The 23,326-nt window shown below is 41.7% G+C and overlaps 2 protein-coding genes across 3 annotated transcripts; one reads left to right on the top strand and one right to left on the bottom strand.

Annotated features, from left to right (window-relative positions):
* The first annotated feature begins 11,432 nt into the window (after positions 1-11,432).
* On the top strand, positions 11,433-16,941 carry tmem216 (transmembrane protein 216). Its single transcript, XM_084085559.1, has 4 exons — positions 11,433-12,317; positions 12,452-12,544; positions 13,714-13,915; positions 14,314-16,941. The coding sequence occupies exons 1-4, from the start codon at positions 12,179-12,181 to the stop codon at positions 14,327-14,329; spliced, it is 450 nt and encodes a 149-aa protein (XP_083941685.1). The 5' UTR covers positions 11,433-12,178; the 3' UTR covers positions 14,330-16,941.
* Positions 14,999-22,713, bottom strand: LOC311065299 (ganglioside GM2 activator-like). Of its 2 annotated transcripts, XR_014602817.1 has the most exons (5): positions 22,559-22,713; positions 21,086-21,238; positions 18,607-18,789; positions 16,378-17,372; positions 14,999-15,591 (listed from the first exon to the last, which is right to left on the bottom strand). XR_014602817.1 is itself a non-coding variant. In XM_084085558.1 (4 exons), the coding sequence occupies exons 1-4, from the start codon at positions 22,652-22,654 to the stop codon at positions 17,196-17,198; spliced, it is 609 nt and encodes a 202-aa protein (XP_083941684.1). In that variant the 5' UTR covers positions 22,655-22,713; the 3' UTR covers positions 14,999-17,195. The 2 variants fall into 2 exon arrangements, 1 of the variants encoding a protein (XP_083941684.1); XM_084085558.1 differs by having other exon boundaries at positions 14,999-17,372.
* Positions 22,714-23,326: the final 613 nt, after the last annotated feature.

Here is a 23,326-nt window from a genome sequence, read left to right as displayed (position 1 = left end):
AGCTTGTAGATTGGCTATTTTCACAATTTAAAATGTTTTCAAATTAATGAAAAATGCCTAATAAAGATCAGGCATAAGGGATAAGGTTTGGTCAAGTGCTCTCAGGACTCTTGCCGGCCGGAGCCCTCATTCAATACCAGTTTGACTCTGCTGCACCTCTTGGTTCTCCAGCATCTCAATGTCACTAAAGACTAAGCTTCAGACCTCCCAAAACAAGCTGATTCCACTACCTCTCGGCCTGAGGCCCCTGACCCACCTATTTACAACACATTTAGCTAGTCCAGAATGTCTCAGGGTAGAAGACAGGGATACTGTACTGTAAGTGCTGTTATTAAAATACAAACTATACAAATATTAAAATGGCTAAAATACAGAAAGTTAATGGTCATAAGTTCATAAAGCATAATTCATAATGGTTTCATAATATAAATAAATAGTTGGTTCATAGTTGATTTCTTGTAAGGTTAAACATGTTAAAACATGATGTGATTCAAACTTTCTGGGGTGGAACAAAGTTCCCTGTCTGTCAGTAGTATCACAACAGACCATTATTGATTGATGCATGATTGCAGGTCATTTCTGACAGGTGGTGCAAACAAACCTGTTGACTAAGCTCTGTAAACTTGCAGTTTAATGTGATATCGCGTTGCGAACGTTATTGAATACGTCTGAAACCAAGGACAGTCGGTCAAAAGGACATTCTAAGGACTTTAAGCAACAACAAGCGGCCAATGAGGTATTCTATTGTTTGGTTTGTCTTTGATGTTGCCATTGTGTTTGATGGGCACACTTAACCTGTGCAGCATTTCTACATGGCACAGAAAGCCACGTAGAAAGGGGTCCTCAGACCCCACTTTGAGAACCAATGCTGTAGACTGTTCTCTTCATTTGGAACTCAGGTGTACCAGTTATTATGAGGACCAGAACACCATGTTTATGAACTCAGGTGTATACTGTATTATGAGGACCAGAACACCAGGTTTATGAACTCAGGTGTATACTGACTGTATTATGAGGACCAGAACACCAGGTTTATGAACTCAGGTGTATACTGACTGTATTATGAGGACCAGAACACCAGGTTTATGAACTCAGGTGTATACTGACTGTATTATGAGGACCAGAACACCAGGTTTATGAACAGCTTCCACCAGGCTACCATCAGACTGTCACCAGGCTGGCCTTGACCTTTACTCTCATGGACCTACCTGTGGATTATATACCAGTAAAAGCAACCTTTTGTGGACTAAATGTGGTTGAACTTGACACTTGCTGATACTCCTTACCTTAATCCCATGTTAAACACACTGATACTGTTCTTGCACTGATGTCTACTGTATGTCATGAACAGTGTATACCAGCTGCTATGTTCATGCACCTTATTACTAAACCTCATGTACATAATGTTTGGATGGATATGCTATGTGTCAATATGTAGATTGAGATTCCTTCTCAATCTACCTCCTCTAGTCTAGCTGGTGTCCTGAGCAGCAACAAGCAAATACAATACAAATGTACAACTAAAAATACAAATTAAAGTAAAAAAAAACAAAACAATAAAATAACAATACAAATGAATACAAAAAGACAAATTAACATCTTAAAATCAAATGATAGTCCAGTCAAATTAAACAAATACACAAATAACAGTTACATACTTGACAAGTTACTTGCATAAGATATCTCTTGATGTGTTTTTTTTTAAGTCATTTTGTTATGGATTGTAGATGAGATGTTTTTGGGCAGAGCATTCCAGAGCTCTATTTTATATACCAGTGAGTTTTAGAACATTAGTTTTTGGTGCTGTTGTTGTTCTTATGTTACCAGAAGCTGCTCCTCTGGTGTTGTACCCATGTTCTGAAGTCATGTGTAACTGTTTAGCCAAGCTAGACGGCTTATTGGTGCTAATCATTTTCCACAGTAGCATTAGAAGACTCACCGATACTTTCTGTTCAACCATAAGCCATGCCAGATGTTCATGCATATCTAACTATATAAATGGCGACCAACTTCCGCACCCTCGGTGTCCACACCCCACAGCTCTGTTATCGACTAAACAACGCACCGCCAGACCACATCTCGCCAACTGACTCGCCACGCCGGCCGCGCTGAATTTACACCTCGCGTAGGGGACATCTCACTGCTCACTACAGCTTTTCCACCGCGCAACATAATTAATTCTACTCACCAAATGTCGGACAAAACGGAAGGGGAGCCAGCTTCGTACCCTTTACCGTGCGCACGACCTCATCACCACAACAGCACGCAGCCGCTGCGGGTTTTTTTTCCTTTTTTTCCAAACTTTTTTTTTGGTCACCATTTTCTCCAGGCACCATTTCTGGTGTAACGTCGGGTGTTTCTTTTCACCAGCCAATCACCTTTCACGTTGCCACGTCCGTTGCCACGTCAAGCTGACGTACGCTAAACAAGCGCTGCCGTGCGCACAATGCAAACGAGCCCAAAGGCGCGCAAAAATAAGCCGACCATTGCTTAGACACAAAGTCAGACCTGGCAACGCAGCCTACGCCAATCATGTGTGAGAGATCTACAAGCTATGGGGCAGAGACGCCACCGTATCTTAGCAACAACTACAGCGCTCACTCTCATTGGTCGTGTCACGCTAACAGCAGTCTCCAGACAATGGCATCGCAGACAGCTTGCTGTTACTGCTGTAGCCATCACAGGCAGTTGCAGCACGACGGACAGGGCGCTGTGATAGCTGCCATGTCGCTAACGCTAACCTGGTTGTCATGCCTGCAGCGGCTGTGCAATCACTTTGTCAACAATGCACGTTCGTGTGGTGAATGTCTATATTGCTGCTCAGTTCGTCCATTGTACATGGTGTATGTTTGTGTGTGTCTTCTGGAGAACTATGTCGCTCCACAGCAACTACAGTAACTAACGTAATGGCAGGACCGCCCCGTGCAACGCATGTTAGCCTGCATTATGGTCATGTAGTAATTTCAGATAATTTCGCTCCGATTAGAGCAGTGTTTATCAACCCTTTCACGCCGCCCCCCCCCCCCCAAATACACGTACTTGATCTGGGACCCCCCCATTCTGTTTGACTCCGTTCCACAAGTAAATATTGTGAAAATAGCCGATCTACAAGCTCGAAACGCCTCACGTTGAGAGGCTTTGTAAGCTTGGAGATCGGCTATTTTCTACATGATTGCCTCTTTCTTACATTCTTTGCCAATGTGGCCGATGTTTTCATAGCATACTTTATTGACTACTTCTGTTGCAGAAATGGCCATTTCCTTTACTTTCGGTTTTTTATTGTCTCCGCCAGGCCGAAAGGCATGGCGCAAGACTATGTTTCACCCCCTGTCCGTCCGTCTGTGATAGCTAATCTCTCACATCGTTGACTTGATCGCATCAAAATAACAGCCCGATGTGGAGAGTCAGTGAGAGCTGGATAAACGACGTAAAATGTGTCAAAAGGAGTCTGTACGGCTGTCGATAAATGAACACATGACGTCGGTGGGAGAGGAGATATTGTGTCTTTTGGACAAACAGCAGCGTGGTGCTGATGTTTGTTGTGTGAAGCAGCTTAATGTCAGAGTGTTTGTGTTGGAGCGCCTCGGTGCGGCTGCAGAGTTCATGTGCAACCTCTTCCAGAGAGACACAGAGACACTAGAAACTCTGCTGGGGAAAAAAAACACTGCTGGGCATTGACTTTCCTATGGACATTGATCTACACACTGCAGGTATATCTGCTACACACAACATCAAACTACACACTGCAGGTATGATGCAGCGTTTGCATTACAGCCAGCATGCCAGCGTAGTTCCCATATGGTTTCAAGGTGGGCTAAACCATATGGACCCCATGTCAGCAATGTCAGCGGCATCCACTTCAGTCCCAACTGCGATGCCCATGCAGGCTATAAGTAGCTTCTACCTGGCCCTTAGGTGGGCCCCAACTAGCCATGTTTATGTGGGACCAAGGCGGGTCCTAACTGGGTTTGCCCATGCAGGCTTTAACTGGGTTCTACCTGGGCCCTAGGTGTACCCTAACCAACCACAGTGCAGTGCCCATCGCTCCAATTGTTGTGACGTCAGGGCTCTCAATACTGCACATTGGTGGAGGAGGAGGGGCCGCAGGGCGACCGCACACATCGCTGAACCAATGGTAGCCCACGGATGTTTCCTCTGTGGATTTACAATCTGCCCCTCTATGCCACATATCATCCGCACTACAGGGTCTTCACTGACCGAGCCACGGCCCCACTGACCCTCATGACGCTACGCCACTTAAACGTGCGGCAGCATGCGCTGGGTTGCCAGGTTTGCACAGCCTGCGCCAGAAACAAGCAACCACCTTCATGAAATAAAAAAAAACACCGAAATGGTCCGCAATGTTCCAGGGGTGTCCCCGCGCGTCCCAACACTCCACAGGGGGGTCAGTGGACCATCAGGGGGTCCGCGGACCCCCTGTGGACCCCCTGAAACATAACAAATATTATTTCTTCAAATTTTTTCCTTTTTCAAAAAAACGTTTCCACAGTTTCACTCCGGCGATTTGGGTCCCCCAATATACACACGGCCACGCTGGGCCCCGTGCGCGGCTGGGGTTGAGGGGGGCGTAGCCCCCCGAAACTCTAGTAGCTAATAATAGCTAAGTCCTGTATGAACTTCCTAGTGCCAGATGAGCCGCTTTATTCTGAGCTTTTTCAAATCAGATTTTGTAGATTACAGGGCAGTATTCTAAATTAGACAGAAGCAAATGATACAATGCGATAATACTTTATTGTCAGCTCACGCTGAAGTTCGTCTTGCAACCCAGCAGCCATGTATGCAACACATATACCGTACACACATTTGACATGACACAGAAAACTAAAACAAAATGACATACATAAAAACATAAAGACGAGAGCAATGTCCACCACTCAGCCTACCCCTGGCCTAAACTGATTAAGTCTCAACGTCGTCTGATGGACAAAGGACCTCTTCAGTCTGACCTTATTGTATGTTGGAACACCGTATCTCCTTCCTGAAGGCAGCAACCTATATTCTCCATACAAAACATGGCTATAGTGTTTGAAGTGATATTCCTTGCCAAGTGCCAACCTTAGCATACTGTTATTATACGTAGATGTATAGAGCCTCTGAAGTGGTTGTCCAACAATCTTTGAACAAAATGTTAAGTTGCTGCAGCATGTTGTGACTTTAAGGCTACAGACAGACATCCATACCAGGTGGTTCTACAGTACTGAAGCACACTCATAATATCTACAGTACTGAAGCACACTCATAATATCTACAGTACTGAAGAACACTCATAATATCTACAGTACTGAAGAACACTCATAATATCTACAGTACTGAAGAACACTCATAATATCTACAGTACTGAAGCACACTCATAATAACAGAAGTGAAAAACGAAAGAAGAGTCTGTCTACTGGCACCAAAAGACCTCAGACGGCGAAGGAAATAGATTCTTTGCTTTGTCTTCAAAGATGATGGTGTAAAAGGAACCAAATACATGTTTAAGATTCAGAGCATGACCCAGTGTGCAGACTTTATTCTGACCTCATCCCAGCACCTGGTTTTTACTGGATGTTCTTCTTTATTGTTGTCTCCATGATGATGATGATGATGATGATGATGACATGTGAGGGGGCGTGGATGACACTGCAGTCGGGGAGAGGGGGGGGGGGTCGTGAACTTGTTGCCCGTTTGAGGACATCTGTAGCTGGCTGCACATTCCCTGACATGTCCCTGTCCCCCCCTGTCCCCCTCCTGTCCCCCCACCCACCGTCCTACCAAGGTTAATGACCCCCCCATCCATCCAGGGCCAGAATGAGGAAGGAGGAAGTCCCCTGAGGGAGGCTAAGCTGTGTCTCTGTGTCTCTGGAACAAACCAGGAGGAGAGAGAGGAGAGAGAGGAGAGACCGTCCCTCTTTTCTGTTGTTGTGGAAAACAACACAGACCAGCGCGACCCCCAGAAGTCTCTCTGTGTGGACATCTGGCCCTCAGCTCATCAGCATGCACAGCCTGGGTCTCCTTCCCTCTGCCTGACCTGCCCACCGACACACAATGGACCTGCAGGCTGATCTATGGCTGCAGAGGGAGAGCTTTATGCTCACACACACACTGAAACACACTTTATGCTCACACACACACACACACACACACACACACACACACACACACACACACACACACACACACACACACACACACACACACACACACACACACACACACACACACACACACACACACACACACACACACACACACACACACACTGAAACACACTCTGAAAATTGGCCCTTTTTGAAAAAGTTCGGGTTTGGGGGGAGCAGGGACCCCTCCTTTCGGCAGAAAGGGATGAACCTTACACCCCTTACTTTCTGTGCCTCCTGTCCTATGGCCGTACGCATGGCCCTACGCATGGCCCTACGCATGGCCCTACGCATGGCCCTACGCATGGCACACACCAGTTCTACAGAGTCCTACATAATTATAAAATGTGGGGCGGCAGTGGCTCAGGGGTAGAGTGGCCGGTAAAGCGGTCGGATGGAAGCTGTGAGGTTTCCAGTTCGATCCCAGGCTCCCCCAGAGTTGGTGTGGAAGTGTCATTGAGCAAGACGCTGAACCCCTAATTGCTCCTGATGAGCAGGTTGGTGACTCGTATGGTTTCCTCCTCCATCGGTGTGTGAATGTGTGTGTGAATGTGTGTGTGAATGTGTGTGTGTGAATGTGTGTGTGAATGTGTGTGTGAATGTGTGTGTGTGAATGTGTGTGTGAATGTGTGTGTGAATGTGTGTGTGTGAATGTGTGTGTGTGAATGTGTGTGTGAATGTGTGAATGTAATGCACAATCTATGTAAAGCGCTTTGGATAAAAGCGCTATATAAATGCACCATTTACATAGTCCTACACAGTCCTACGTGGTCCTACACAGGCCGGACAGGAAGAGTGGGTACCTCGATGTAAAATTGCTGGCTATTTGGTCCAAAATGTTAAAAATAATTATAATATTTGGATTTACCCTTCAGCTTCTTGTTTATGCCCAAAATGACTGGATATACATACAGGTTTTGTGGCAATTTATAGCAATTGTAGAAATCTTAGTCGTTAATTCTCAAATGTTCAATCATGTTCTAATTATATCCGGGTAGCTCAGTTGGTAGAGTTCTCGCCTTAGGGCCACAAAGACATGGGTTCAATTCTGGGCACTGCCAACTCAGTATTCCAATAGACCAGTTATTTGTTTACCAACATTGAGACTGGACGCACAGGTGATTGTTTCACACAATCAATTCTCAACCTGTTGTTTCGGGGTGCTCTGGTTTCAGCACACCCCGACCCCCTCTTGTGTGTTGGCTAGTGAGGCGCGTCATAGCGAGACCTGACAGAATGGGTCTCATTGCGCGCATACTGGTTGCACGCATACTGGTTCTTATCAGTGTAACGTCGTCTGTTAAGGGGTCTATAGCTGATGGTAGGTGTTGTTGTAAGTACTGTGAGCTGATGGTAGGTGTGGTGCTCCTCCTCAGCATTCCATCTCCCAGAGGTCTATATAGACTAGATAGACTCCTGTGTTCTCAGCTGATACCGACAATAAGTCTCTCAAGACTTACTTGACTGTTTTCCAAATATTATATATGTTTTAAAACATGTTGGACATGGAGGTTCCTGCTCTTCCTGTTACCCCGGACACACAGCACTGTGTCACACAGGAGAGATGGATGGACCTCTGAGGGGAACTCAGGGGAAGGGGGGGGGGGCGTGCTTCTCCAAGTGGGGTCCTCTGGGGACCCCCAGGGGTCCTTGAGGGGAGTCCAGGGGAGTCCCCTGTAAAGGTAGTTAATATAGCATCAAAATGTTTAACCACTTTCAACCCTATATATGTATATTGACAAAAAACATTGCAGATCTACAAGCTCACAACTCATCTGCTTTTTCAAAAACAATTGAGGGAAAAAAAATGTTTTATATTTTAAAATGATTTTAACAACACAAACCCTGTATCGGGGTCACTGGCACAACATGCTTTCAGATGGGAGTGAACGGACAAAAACATGTTCATTTAGGGGTCTTTGACATGAACATGTTTGATATCCACTGATCTATGGATGCTATATGAACACTGTGCATAAGCATTATGTGAACACTGTATAAAACCAACAGAACAACCAGTCTACAACATGAAGAGAAATGTGACAAATTAATAAAACACTGAAAACTATTGGAATAAAACAAGCATGAGAGACTCTTACACAGGGAAATGGGCTTACAGCGACCCCTGCTGTCAGGATCAGGGACAACAATCTGCCTGTAGTGGGAACGATACGACCAATGCTGCCCTCTACTGGTCACTCTATCAATTTTTGTTTTGGATTGATGACTACTTTATAAACAGTTTGCAGAAAAAGCACAGAAATGAAAGTACAGTTCATTACAAGGTCTGTTAGAGCATTTTAAACACAAGAAAGCAGTATGGCTTGTTTCCATTGGGGTCCTTTGTACTCAATTCATCGTGACATTTAATGACAGACATAAATACACTATATGCAGAACATCATAAAAACAGTTTAAAAACAAAAAAGAAAAACAGTTTCTAATGTCTCACATGAAAGTCTTATCTATCTATCTGTCTGTCTGTCTGTCTGTCTGTCTGTCTGTCTGTCTAATTGATTATATATATAGTTGTGTTTCAAAATAGCCTATGGTATTATTATTAATACATCTATTTTGTATAGTACAGTAGGTTGCCTTTATTTGTATATACATTTTGTGATTTTATACAAATTACAATAAAGAAAGAAGAATATTTTTCCAATATGTCCACATATATTATTATATAATAATATATATAATATATAATATAATGAAGTAAAGAAAAGTTTATACTCTGACTGAAGTTATCTCCTTGACAACCACCCAGCCAATCACGGCGCGAGCCGACCCGTCTGTCCGTCCCAGCTATGGGATTGTAAGGCTCTACTACTGGTTCATTTCGTCACTTCCCCCCAAGCCGTTTCCATGGTGATTCAAGATGGCGTCAGGTAGGCACGAAGATTCTAAACTCTCACATAAAAGCATAAATACATACGTGTTGTTGCGTTAGTTTGTTTGTTACTATAAGTTATGACATAATGTGAACATGTTAATATAATGTGTTGTATGTACAGTATGATGTGATATTACATACAGTCATGTATTTCATAAACACAGCCATACATCTCTATGACAACATTCTGACTGCTGGATTGAACTCTTCATTATTATTGGTTGCTTGATTGAAAACTTTATTAACAGTTTGCCCCAAAAAAAGGTCTTGTTTCCATTGTGGTCCTATGTATTCCATAGAGTTCCAGGGGAGTCCCCAGCTAAATGATCATAGTTAGTAACCAAATGGACCCTTATGGGTCTGTAACTCTGAGAGTGTACAAATGGAACCAAATGGACCCTAGTACACTCTCAGAGTTAAATTAACATTGATTTTACAATATAAATTGTGGTCCCAGAAATAGAAACGCCATTAAATGGGGGTCCGTAGCCCTAATGCATGTTAAACTGGGGGTCCTTGAAATTAAAATGGTTGAGTATCACTGCTAGAGCCGTAAACATTTTCACTTATGGGGGTCCCTGGCATATCTATTCAAATGGGGGTCTGCGGGCTAATAAGTGTCAGTTTGGGGGGTCCTTGACATGAACAAGTTTGAGAACCACTGCAGTATGGGGCAGTATGGACAGGTGTGTTGGATTGATGTGGGCCTGTGGGGTCATTATTAGTCACACCTGTCAATTGTGTGCCCCCCCCCGCCTTGATCAGACATGGGGGTGATGATGATGGTCTATCTATGGCTGTGGGTCTCAAACTTTAACATTTCAAGGACCCTCCAGTAACTCTGACAGTATACAAATGGAACCAAATGGCCGCCTTGTCAGAGTTACAGGCTTGTAAGGGTCCATTTAGAACTCAAGACACCCTGAGAGTCCCTGGACCACAGTTTGAGAACCACTGGTCTCTGGCAGACATGACATGTATCACAGCCATTCTATGGATATATAGTTATGTCTATATACGTCTTCTTTGTAAATAGATTCAATGTATTGTACAATGACTTTGTGAGCTAAATGATTGAAATGCACTGGTACATATGTTAGTGTTATAGTAGAGCTTACCTGAATTGCCCGTAACACTTGCCGTAGCCTTGACAAGCCGACCATGTAGTCTTATGTAAAGGCTAAATGTCATTTAGCCTTCAATGTACAGATTCAATGTTTCAATGTACAGATTATAGATTTATATTTTCTGATATTCTACTGTAGACTGATGATAGGGTCTTGGTTTACTTATAGTCCTAGATTATAAAATACTATTTCTATGCATTTGATGTATTACCTTGTGTTGTCCTAGCTTACTGTAAATCACTCTGCATTAAGAGCGTCTGATAAATGCCTACATTGTTAATTGAATTGAAATAAAACTTAAACATGTACACTGAAGGACAACAGACATTTGTCATCGTCTGCTAATGACAGTGTCCTATATAGCAGTGGTTTTCAACGAGTGGTCCGGGGACCACTGGTTGAAACCACCAGCTTTGGCTATTCAAAAATAGCAGATCTACAAGCTCAGAGCACGGCACCGAGTGCCGCGCTATAAGCTTGCAGATCTGCTATTTTTGAAAAATCTTGAAAAGGTGTGCATATCTTTGAATATTTATATTTTTAAGATTTCTTTTTAAAACTCAAATCATTGCTTCTTGCGGTCCCTTGCACAAAACATTTTCAGATGGGGGTCAGTGGCCAAATGTATATCAATGTAGGGGTCCTTGGCATGAAAAAGGTTGAAAACCACTGCTATATAACATCACTGATAAACTATATATATATATATATATACAGTATATGTATCTATAAATATATAGCAGTGATATATGTCCATAATGTTGATGAATGAATCTCACCACTGTGTGTCCTTTGCAGGCAGACAACTAATCGTATCCTTTTAAATGGAACCACAACTACTGCTCTGTTTATGTCTCACTGTCTTCATCATCTGTGTCTGTCTGTCTGTCTGTCTGTCTGTCTGTCTGTCTGTCTGTCTGTCTGTCTGTCCATCTGAAAATAGACTACATGTCTTTTATATGTATTTTTCTGATACTTCTCACAGGGCTGCTACCATCACTTATTTTCTTAACCACTGAGGTTGCACAACAGTGTTTTGCAAAAAGTCTACAGGATCTACACGCTCACAAAGCACCTGTTTTGATGCATTGTGAGCTTGTAGATCAGCTATTTCATTGTATAAAATTATGAAATATGTCAATAACTTGTACTGTATATATATATATAAGTTATTTGTCATATCTACCCTGTGCTATTTTTGATTACGAAGCCTAAAAGGCAAACAGATTGTTGTGTCATTCATATGCTCCAGTGTTCAACGGCCAAACACACAATTAAATCGTTTAATCACAATTATTTGAGTGACAATTAATGGTCAACTTAAATGTGTGATGGTGACAGCCTTAGGGCTACTGGCGGCCCGGGGGCCACATGAGGCCCCCACCTTCACTTAAAGGAGAAATTTATGCTATATTAATGACATAGTTAAATATTGAAAATGGGTGGATTTCCCCTTTAATGCGGCCCACAGGTTAATATCAGAATACTGATATATTATATATTACAATTCCAAACATGATTGATTTAATTACTTCAGTCTATATTAGTAGCTCAGATAATTCTATTGTCTTTTTTTGGTCCAATGTATTTGTATTTGAGTTCATAAAGTTAACATAAGTATAACTAAATGCATTTGAAATTTAAATAAAAATGTTAGTTGGCAGGTCAAAAATTGAAAAAAAAATCTGTATTCCAGTTCAAAAGTAGCAAAAATAGCAGACCTACAAGCTCAAAACGCGCCGAGCTGCGACGCGTTTTGAGTTTGTAGATCTGCTATTTTTGCTATTTTTGTGTGACATAGAATGGCGAAATAAATTAAAATACGTAGAGACAGTATATTTAATGTGTCCCTCTAGAGTGAGTGTGGAAATATAGTGGCTCTACATCATCAACGTTGCATCACTCCTGGGCTAGAGAGAAGGTCTGTGGACCACAGGCTCCTTGAAAGAGTTTATGGAGGAGAGAACCTGAGAGGTTTACTGTGGATCCAGGAGGAAGAGGAGGAGTTTGTAAAACCCATGAATGTGTATGTCCTTAACACTCTCTGTGTGTGTGTGTATCAGCTGTCCTCCAGTCCTCTCCAGATCCTTCTGTTTGTCAACTCTTGGTATTCTTATGTTTACTTCCTAGCTGAAGGGCTCATGTTCATCTATAAAGGTACAGTACGTAACGTGAGGAACAACACTTTAACCTCACATTCCTCTTCTAATGTCATCATGTCACTCATTTACACGTGTGTGTGTGTGTGTGCGTGTGCGTGCGTGCGTGCGTGCGTGCGTGCGTGCACACAGGGGTAGTGCTTCCGTACCCGTCAGATAACCTGGTTCTAGACGTGGTTCTGTTGGTTCTCTATGCAGCTCTGGAGACGTTCAGGCTCTTCTATGGTGAGTGGAAACATAAGTATGAAAGAGGTACAGTAGTGTGCACACATCCATGGCCCAGGTGCAGGACAAACAAAAGTATCATAAAAAAGGAACAGTCTGCACACTGGTAATGGTGAAATCATGTATTTGTATCCTGTATTCATTGTGTTTGTCAACGCTTCGGCCTGTTCAGACCTCCGTCAGGATATATATAAGGGAATGGGCACACACACACACCTTTATATACTGTAGGACAGAAAACAAGTAAAAAAGCCAAACATTCGTTTACACAAATGGGCCACTCGTTCACTCCCACTCGGTCACTCCAGCTGGACCTGGAAATAGCTTGGGCCCAATAGGCTCTATGCACAGCAGCCATATTGGGAATGAATTGGGCCCCTTCCTTACTTCCTTCACAGGTGTTACCAATGATACTAATTAAGGCTCTGTTCCCTTTAGTGTGGCACAGTGGTTGTCTTATTTTCAAGGACCCCGGTAACTCTGAGAGTGTACAAATGGAACCAAATGGACCCTTACGGGTCCATTTGGTTCCATTTGTACACTCTCAGAGTTACACACCCACCATAAGGATCAATTTGGGAACCAAAATGGAGTGTTTCCAGTGAGCCAACATGCACAATATCAGCACCCTGACCAGAATGGTACAGAGCCTTCATTAGTACCATTGGTAACACATGTGAGGGAAGTAATGAAGAGGCCCAATTTCTTTCCAAAATGGCTGCTGTGCATAGAGCCTATTGTTCATTTGCTTTTTGGAGGAGCCGAGCAGGCCCTCCGAGTCCGCATGGAGCGAGTGTACATGAAGTGTAGGCTCGACCACTCTTCACGTCTCCTCGTGGAAGACTTCCACATCACGCGTACGTGTTATTTTCATTCTCCCGTGACGTAGACATGGTCCTCCTCCACATGTGGCCTCACACACACACACACACACAGCTTGAAACCCGGAACCATGCCGAAAACACAGAATTTGCCGTCGCTTTGACATGATGCTAGAGTGCATTCCGATCCTATGAGGCCAACGGGTCGACCACTCCGTCCTCGCATTTAATCCTCTCCTCCTCGCAGGGGCGGGGCTTAGGCGCGGGTGGAGGACGCGAGGAGAGTGAACGAGTGTGTGAAAGTTTTGGGTATCGGAAATTCAGCTTAAGGCTTTTCTTCTTCTGCAGCTTCTAAAGGGAACCTGTGTGAGCGCTCCCTGGCCAGCGCTGTGTCAGTGTTGGTCCTGCTGCCCTCGGCAGCTCTGGCTGGGTACTACATGCTGTTGCAGACCTTCGTCCTGAGGTTAGAGGTCATCCTCTGTGCCTTGCTGCTGTGTTTCTACTGTCTGGAGCTTCTGCTGGGGCTGGTCTGCATCGTCACCTTCTCCAGGTACTTTATTAGATATTAAATATTAATGTTTCTACTGTCTGGAGCTTCTGTTGGGGCTGTTCTGCATCGTCACCTTCTCCAGGTCCTTTATTCAATATTAAATATTAATGTTTCTACTGTCTGGAGCTGTTACTGGGTCTGGTCTGTATCACCAACTTTGTGGAGAAACATGAAATATTAGTCATTCTCCAGGTAAATATAGAAACAATGTTTCTCAAACTGTTTTGTCTCAGGTCACTCCTGTAAATAACCTTTTCATCCATGACACTCCTGAATTATATTGTTACTTTATATCACCTTACATTTATGTCATATTACGGTACATAAATATGTAAATCTTTCCCACTAAGATACAGTATGTCACGAGGAAAACGTTTTCTCTTCTTTCTCTGTTGTAGATCTAAAGTTTACTAAACGGACACAGAACACAGACGTCTGGATTTGTACATTTATTGCATATTGTGCATATTTTTGTATCAGTGACATGTAGCTCTGAGGCTGCTTCATAGTGATTGTATATATTTTTTACTTATGTTTTTGTAAAAACAATGATCTTGTGTGTACAGTATCAAATAAACAGTTTTAGTTATTTTAATGCATCGTGGAAAGTTCTACTGTATGTATGACAGGAGCTCACAGACAAGGCAACGATAACGAATCATAATAGAAATATACAAATTATCATCAGTCTAAACAATATACTATCAAAATAATGGATCTACCAAAAATGTAAATGTAGCTCCTTTTTATTCTACCAGTAATTAACCGAGCAGTTTATATAAAACACACAGTAGCTGTATATGTGCTGTATTGGTGTTCACAACAGCAGTGAAAGCTTTGTAATAGTTTTTACAGTAAAGCAACTATGGTTCACTGAGAAGCTCAAGTTATCAACTGTGACACCACTATCAAACATTTGTCAAATATGATGGGACATGCTGCCCTCCTCTACTCACAATTAAATTAAAAGAAAATGAAGCTGCTAATCTTTTCTGTTTTTTTTTATGAAGGATTGATTGAATACTTTATTAGCCAGATGGATGAACACCCCCTCTTCAGACACACAAGAATAAACTAGAGACATACAAGTTATAATCTTTATTAAAAACTGTACAGTGTACACCATGTAAAATAAAAAGATTCAGTAGCATGATTGTGTCTTAATGACTTATTAGCATATCCTAATGTAAATAAAACAATCACTCAGCACTTTAATCCATCATCCCACTGCATTTCCCTCTCATGTTCTGGTGATTGAAATCATAGTTTAAAAAGCCTTTGGCCTCATTCATTAAAACACATTCATAAAAAAAATCAAAGAACGAATCCCTCCTGCATTCAACACAGCAGCAGTGAAGCATCAAACTTCTTCAGGCACTTACAGTATTAAGAAAAAATAAATCATGATTAAAAAGGAAATCATCACAATATGTACATCATTGTTAAGAGCCTGAACTGATAACACCACAACCCTGAATTACATAGAAACGGATACCTTTTGTGTTTTAAACACAGATATTGGTCACATTTTAAACCCTTTTCCCCATAAAGGTTTGACTACTTTGACAGTCAAAGCACAACCTCCCATCAGCTCTTCTTTAAAAACAAGCTTTGACAACTAAATACAATCATTGTAAAAAGATGTTTTGTGGCACAAACATGAACAATGATAACGTCTAATAAGGTCTTTGAAACACTACAAACTTATTGTTGCTGTCGGGTGGAAACCTTGTCTGTCCAAAACCCTAACTTTTTACTTCTTTTAAAATAGTGGAAATAGCCGATCTACAAGCTCACTACGCGGACCGGCTATTTTTACTACTTTTCTGTGACACTCTTGTATGATGTAGGGCATTCATTTACGAAAGAAACATAAACAATTCAAATATGGAGATACAAGGTTTCTGCCCGACATCAACGATATGAATGTATGTACAGTATATTCACGTTTCAGTGGAAATACTGGATGTGAAAATCTCCCAAATCAACCTGCAAACCTCCATCTATCCTGCCTTTCCTGAGCAGTTCTCAGACACTATCAATGGCCGGGGACCCCCAGGGGTCCTTGAGGGGGTTCCGAAATGAGTTCATAATATAGCATAGAATTCAGATTAATCACTGTAACCCTATGTTATACTTAGGCTGTTCAAAAATAGGAGCTGCCATGTTTTAAAAAAATTAAATATTTTAAAAAATGAGGGAAATATTAAAATGATTCATATGTTTTTCCCCCCACACATATTCTTTCACAAATCTTCTCTTCTGGAGGTCCCTGGCACAAAATATTTTTAGATGGGGGTCCGCAGCCAAATACATATTAATTTGGGGGTCCTTGACATGAAAACATTTGAGAACAACTGATGTAAATAAGATCCAACTAATTGTACCGTTTCTCTGAAGAGGAACGGTCTATATCAGTGGTTCTCAGACGTGTTCATGTCCCTGAACCCCACTTTAAGAACCACTGGTCTATATAGATGTTCAGTTATACAGAGCCTGAGCCTGATGGTTAGAGAGGAGGTTGCAGGTTTGAATCCCTACCGGGAAAGTGGGAAACAGAGTGAGAATCCCTCTCTCCTCTCCCAGTAACAAATTCAATACCCATGAGCGAGGCATTTCAAATTCCTGATGAAGAACTCATGATCACAACGTTGGCACGCAATAAAACACTGGAGCTTATTTCACTGCCTAAACTGGTGTTACTGATATAAGTTTGTGGTGTTACTCAGGGTACATGTGTGTAACTGCTAAAAAACTAAATGTGAAGCAAGCTGTTGCTGTAAAAGACAAGTGCTCTTGTCCCCAATCCCCATGCTAAATAAAAGTGTGTGTGTGTGTGTGTGTGTGTGTGTGTGTGTGTGTGTGTGTGTGTGTGTGTGTGTGTGTGTGTGTGTGTGTGTGTGTGTGTGTGTGTGTGTGTGTGTGTGTGTGTGTGTGTGTGTGTGTGTGTGTGTGTGTGTGTGTGTGTGTGTGTGTGGTCCCTTTGATCAACACATTAACTGTTCCACAATACTGTAGCACAGTCTTCCTACAACCATCCTAAACATGCGCCTTTGTTCAGTTTGTATTCATAAGAACGTCTCATTATTATGACATTATTCTATTGAAAGCTGGATGCAGAAATCACTATATTATCGCTCTTCCACTTCAGTCATTTGTACCAATAAATGCAACCGCCATAAAGTGATTACTGCAATGTTGTTGTGAAATAACAAAGAAAAAAAGGAAAAGGTTGATAAAAACAATGCAACATTTGAAGGAATTATGTTCCTGCATGTTTCTAAACCAAATCATATTTCTTGCCGTAGGAGTGGAGGGAGAAAGCCACTTTGAGACAGCCCAGCTCCTTGCCCTGACTACCCAGGGTGCCTTGCACTCTGTAGTTTCCATTGGTCAGCCAATAGGGGAGGTCCATGTTCGGCAGGTAGAAATCTGATTGGGGGAGAGAGTAGGTGCCCTGCAGGACGAGAGAGAGAGAGAGAGAGAGGGAGAGAGAGAGAGAGAGAGAGAGAGAGAGAGAGAGATGTAGTGTTCATTTTGACAGAAACGTTTGATGTAGATAGTCTTTTTTAGTCTTTTGAATAAAATTCCATTCATATTTTAGTCATCTGAAATGTTTTACTTTTATTCTAGTTTGAATTGACTAAATCTACAGTTGATTTAGTCGACACATTTTATTTTGGCGGTGCCTTGATGGCATCGTAATGCCTGATTTGCTGAAATTAGCCGATCTAATAAGCTGAGCTTGTAGATCTGCGATTTTCAGAGTGTGACACCTACACACAACCAAAATAAATAAATAGTAGTCTTCAAGAGACAAGGAGGTGGCCACACACACTGGTAGCTTGGTGGGCAGGTAACTGCCTTCTTCAGGTTATCATACCTGAAGAAGGCAGTTACCTGCCCAAACGTTGCTTTCTTTTTACTCTGCGTCCAAAAATAACATATTGGCACTTTGGCTGCCAGTGTGTGCAGCCTTACCTTCTTGTCTCTTGAAGACTATTCTGCCGTGGGCCGACACCACTATAAGGACTTTGGTGTGTGTAGCATTCTCGTGCAGTGACCCACACACAACCAAGCATAAAATGACTAGTCTTAGTTCTACTGGATCTCTTCTCCACTAGTTCACTTAATTCTACTGGATCTCTTCTCCACTAGTCTTAGTTCTACTGGATCTCTTCTCCACTAGTTCACTTAATTCTACTGGATCTCTTCTCCACTAGTCTTAGTTCTACTGGATCTCTTCTCCACTAGTCTTAGTTCTACTGGATCTCTTCTCCACTAGTCTTAGTTCTACTGGATCTCTTCTCCACTAGTCTTAGTTCTACTGGATCTCTACTCCACTAGTCTTAGTTCTACTGGATCTCTTCTCCACTAGTCTTAGTTCTACTGGATCTCTTCTCCACTAGTCTTAGTTCTACTGGATCTCTTCTCCGCTAGTTCCTCACTAACATTTTAGTCTAGTTTTTGTGTTGATGAAATTGTCAATTTATTTAGTCATAGTTTTAGTCATGATAGCTTAGTTTTTATTTAGTTTATCAGTGTAAAAAGGTAGTCGACCAACATTTTTTCGTCATAGTTTCAGTCGACAAAATCAACACTGCTGATGAACAGACATGTGATTTCCATAGTGGTTCTAGGGAGTAGGGACTGTAACAGGGTCAGAACTTAAGGGACAGTACGTTACTTACAGCTTTAAAGGGACAGTGGCAGGGCAGGCCGTAGGTGTGCAGAGGTTCAGGACAGTCCTGTCCAGGAGGAACCAGCTGGGTTAGCAGTGCACAGGCATCAGGGTAATGGCAGCTCCCGATCTCCTCCACACAGGGGATCTTCACCCAGAAACCTGCCACCTCCTTCTCCATGGTCACATTCACCTGGGAGAGAGGAGGAGAGGAGGAGAGGTCATTCATCAGTTTGTCCACAGACTGTCAGACAGAAACCTTGCATCTCCATATTTCATCTTTCTATGGTTTCTTTGGTAAATTAATGCCCTACAAGAGTGTCGTGCAAATGTACCGAAAATATCCGATCTACAAGTTAAAAAAAGAAAGTATGTTTTGAGCTTGTAGATCGGATATTTTTGCTATTTGTGATTAATCTTGAAAGTAAAAGTGCGTCTGGGGTGCCAGGTTCTAAGTGGCTGTGTGTTGGTTTTATAAACATTGAAGCAATGGAAATAGGTCAAAGGAAGGGTTAGCGTAACATTCTATGGTACTTGTGCTGCTGGCCACTGTGTTAGTGTGCCTTGCTCAAGGGCACCTCCATGGTAGTTGTTTAGGCAGGGAGAAGGTCTCACCTTTGACCTTTTACAGGTGTGTAAGCCATTAGGTTGACAGTAACCACGATGAGTAACAATAAAACATTAATAATATTTACCCTGGAGGGGAGTGTGTAAACTTAAAGGAGGTTAGACTGAACTAACTGTGTCAGGAGGTGTTTTTCACACTAAACTGCTGAGGTCATGCTGTTGATAGTTGTTTTGACAAAGAAAACCCTTCTAAGACTGTGTGAGGTCAGGATGCTGCAGAAAACACACTACAGGTCCACACGCTGTCATGACAACTAGTAATCATAACAACATGATACACTATGCAGCTCTGTAGCATCATGCTGTATTGTCACAAGAATTCAACATTGAAGTCATTTCTCTCAAACTGTTCCATGCTAGTTTAACCACTTATATACTTCATTGTATGATGAGTAACAAATATAGATCTTCAAGCTTGAGATGCGATGCGTTATGAGCTTGTTAACCACTAAAGTCCTCTACAGGTTGTCTCTGTATGGTCTTTGGACCGCTTTGCCAAAAATAGAAAAATCTACAAGCTCACTCACAACATGTCGAGACACATTGTGAGCTTGTAGATCTGCTATTATCTGGCTAATGTTTCCCCAGACTATGGATGCTTCACGTGGTTAACTGCTGATAGAGGAAGCAGTGCATCCTTTCCTGTAGTGGGAGGGGCTAAACTTTAACTATTTTCACCACACAAACCAAGACGGGTTTCACTTCCTCTATCTTTCTACAGAAATAAACACTATGGAGCTGTTTTAACCATGTCTGCAGATAATAAGCACACATCTTAATCTGAAATGCTTAGTCTGCTCTACATAACTGACATAACGAAAGCAAGACAAGTTTATGACACAATATAATGCCATAAAATGAGTATGTTAGTACTTAGTAGGCTAGTGGTGACTGTTGCATAGTTTATGTTTTGTGTTTATAGGTCAGAGTAATGACTCAATATGCTTGTTCACTCCGTTTAGAGAGCAAAACAAAAATAAAACTACTAACTACTAACAAGCTGTAATCTAAGGTCAGTATCTAGAGGGCGGTTCGATCCTTTAGATTCTAGATTGGTAAAGTTTTAAACTATTGTCCACACCATGATATACTGTACACAGCAAATTTTCATTATTTCAGAGATTTTCAAAAATAAAGAAAACTCAATTTTTCTGAAATATAAAATAAAGCAAATAAAATCATATTTCCACTAATAAATAGGGCTTAAGTGGTTAATTAATAATAGATCTTTGTATGTCTGGGTCCTGGGAAGACAACTAATTGAACTTACGGGTGTCGGCTGAAAAGGTTTAGAAAACACTGATGTATAATGTAGATACTGTAGGTAAAGGTTGTAAACTATGGTAACATCTAACAGTGAGGTTTATCAGTGGGTGTGACTAGAGGGATGAGAAACAGTCTGTGTTTATAAAGTCCTGTGTTGTAAGAGTCTGAGTTGCTCTTTGTTGAACTGAAACTCACATGATTAGTAGCATGAAAGCAGAACTGCCCACGGGCAAGTTTCAGCTCGTTTCACAAAACAACACACTATTATAACGCCCGTACTGATGTGAAAGAAACACAGCTTTACTTGGCCTTAAATAAAGCAATAGGAGTGTGTTGTTGGCCAAGACATGGAGCAGAATGCCTAAACCCCCCCGTTCTAAAATCATTGTAAACCACAGCAGTTTTAATTACAATATCACAAAACATTTCTACAAGAAAGTACTCCACAACTAAACTGCCTGCTCTAACAAGGAAGTTGTTATGTAAATGCATGGAATGACACAGACAGACAGACAGACAGACAGACAGACAGACAGACAGACAGACAGACAGACAGACAGACAGACAGACAGACAGACAGACAGACAGACTCTTACAGCCAGGGGGCCAGACAGCTCCACAGAGGTGAACCCCGAGGCGGCAGCACTCAGGTCCCCAGGGATGGTGATGGGGTCTGGGGAGATGTTCAGGGTCTTCATGGCTGCCGGAGCGTCTGGCTGACCGCAGTTCTTCCAATCAAAACCCAGGAGCTATGACATCAACACAATATTCTTATATGGACCACCCTATGATGAAGCATTGAATTCATGGAGATTTCTTTGTTTTTGTCGCATTCCTGAGCCAATCATTTGATGACCTTATGTCTCCAGTAGGAGACTCTGCAAGTCTCCTACTGGAGACATAAGACGGTCAGATTCAAATTATTGGCTCAGGAATGAAAACCCATTTTATTGCCTGTTAAAATCATCAATAAAATAATCAATCAATTAATATTGGTCAAGCAGCTTTGTACATAACAGGCAGCCCACTGTCGACATGGGGGGTCCAGGGAGTCCACTGCTAAATGATAAGACAGTTAGGAACCAAATGGACCCCCTCCCCTAACTAATGCTCTGTAACTCTGAGAGTGTAGAAATGAAACCAAATGTAAGGGTTCATTTGGTTCCATTTGGCACTGAGATACATTAGATTAGGGTCAAAGAGATACAAATGGTATTAAATGGGGGTCTGTGTGTCCTAACACATAATTATCAAACTGCGGGGGTCCATGACATTAAAAAGGTTGACAATGACTGAGATAAAGAAGCAATATAACTCATACTGTATAATAGATGTGTAATAGATGTATAATAGTTGTGTAATATCATACATAGGATGACAACACAGCAGCACAAGAGACAAGAATATATTCATATACACTTAAAAGGTATGTGTGTGTGTTTATAAAGATACATAAAGTGTGTAGCAGTGGTTCTCAAACTTTTTATTTATTTATTTCAAAGCCCTCCCATAACTCAGAGAGTGTACAAAGGGAACCAAATGGACCCGTAAGGACCGTTAACTCTCAGAGTTACAGACCTGTTAAGGTCCCCTCTCACAAGGAACCCTGAGGGTCCCTGGACCTCATTTTGAGAACCACAGATCATCTGACCTCAAATTTGGCTCAAAAATTGGTAAAAAATGCATTCTACTATGCTGCCACCATAATGTAGAATAACCTACCTTAACCCATTAAGGTTCTACACTCACTAATCACTACCTGGACTAGACTAAAATAACTCCTGTCCTCAAAATACAAGAGAACATAGTTTAACTCCTAGTTAGATTAGTAGATATAGTAGAATCCTCATTTCTGCCTTTCAGACTGTACTAGGACCAGTTATAAACCAAACCAAACCAAACAACAGTAATAATGGAGTATAAACATTAGTACTACCTTCATTAAAATAAGTACACATGTTCTACAGTCAAATATATTTGCACGTGAAGGAACAACATCTACACAGATACATAGAAGAGATATAAAGTGATATAAAGTGATATAAAGAGTTATAAAGTAACATATTTACCTTCACATTGTTCAGATGAGTCTTCTTACTGTAGGACTTACAGTTGGAGAATCCAAGAACACACACCATCAACACAACGTGTAGAAACAGCTCCATGACAGTGGTTGTGTGTGTGTTGTGTGTATGTATGTATGTATGTGTGTGTCAGCACACTGAGCAGCTCTGCACAACAACACACTGCTCACATATAAAGGTGGAGTCATCACATCCCATGGCCGGGAGGGACGCAGCGCGCTGGTTGGTTGGTTCCTAAAAAGGAGGAAGAGGTAGTCAGGTTGCCTCGGTAACTAGCTAGCCTATGAGAGCAGCAGCTTGCGGCCCCTCCGGACTATGGCATTGTACATCTGAACCCTTACGTCATCAGCAGGGTTTCCGCAGTGAGTCTAAAGTACTACTAATGAACGACATTTTCTTTGCTTTTTAAAAATCAATGCATAACATGTAATATAATGACAATTGACATTTGGAACACACTAGTACATGTTATTGGAGAATTATTTTTTAGCAAAACTAAACAAAAGCCTGGATATCGAGGCTATTGGAGAATTAGATGCTACATGCATTGTAGCTAAATCACCACAGGATGGCGCTCTATGCTCAACAATATAATGACCACCAGCTAACTACTGTGTTCAAACCATAGGGTTCAAACTTATCATAGTTTTGAGCTTTATTTTATTCAGTTTTCATTTTTACTTCTATAAAAAAAGGTATTGTGGTTGTGTTTATTTGGTTAGTTTTAATTAACTATAATAAATAAGTATAATA

This window comes from Gymnoscopelus microlampas (genome assembly GCF_963454915.1).
Source record: "Gymnoscopelus microlampas genome assembly, chromosome: 18".
Lineage (NCBI taxonomy): Eukaryota > Metazoa > Chordata > Actinopteri > Myctophiformes > Myctophidae > Gymnoscopelus > Gymnoscopelus microlampas.
This window is presented reverse-complemented; position numbering and strand designations above follow the sequence as displayed.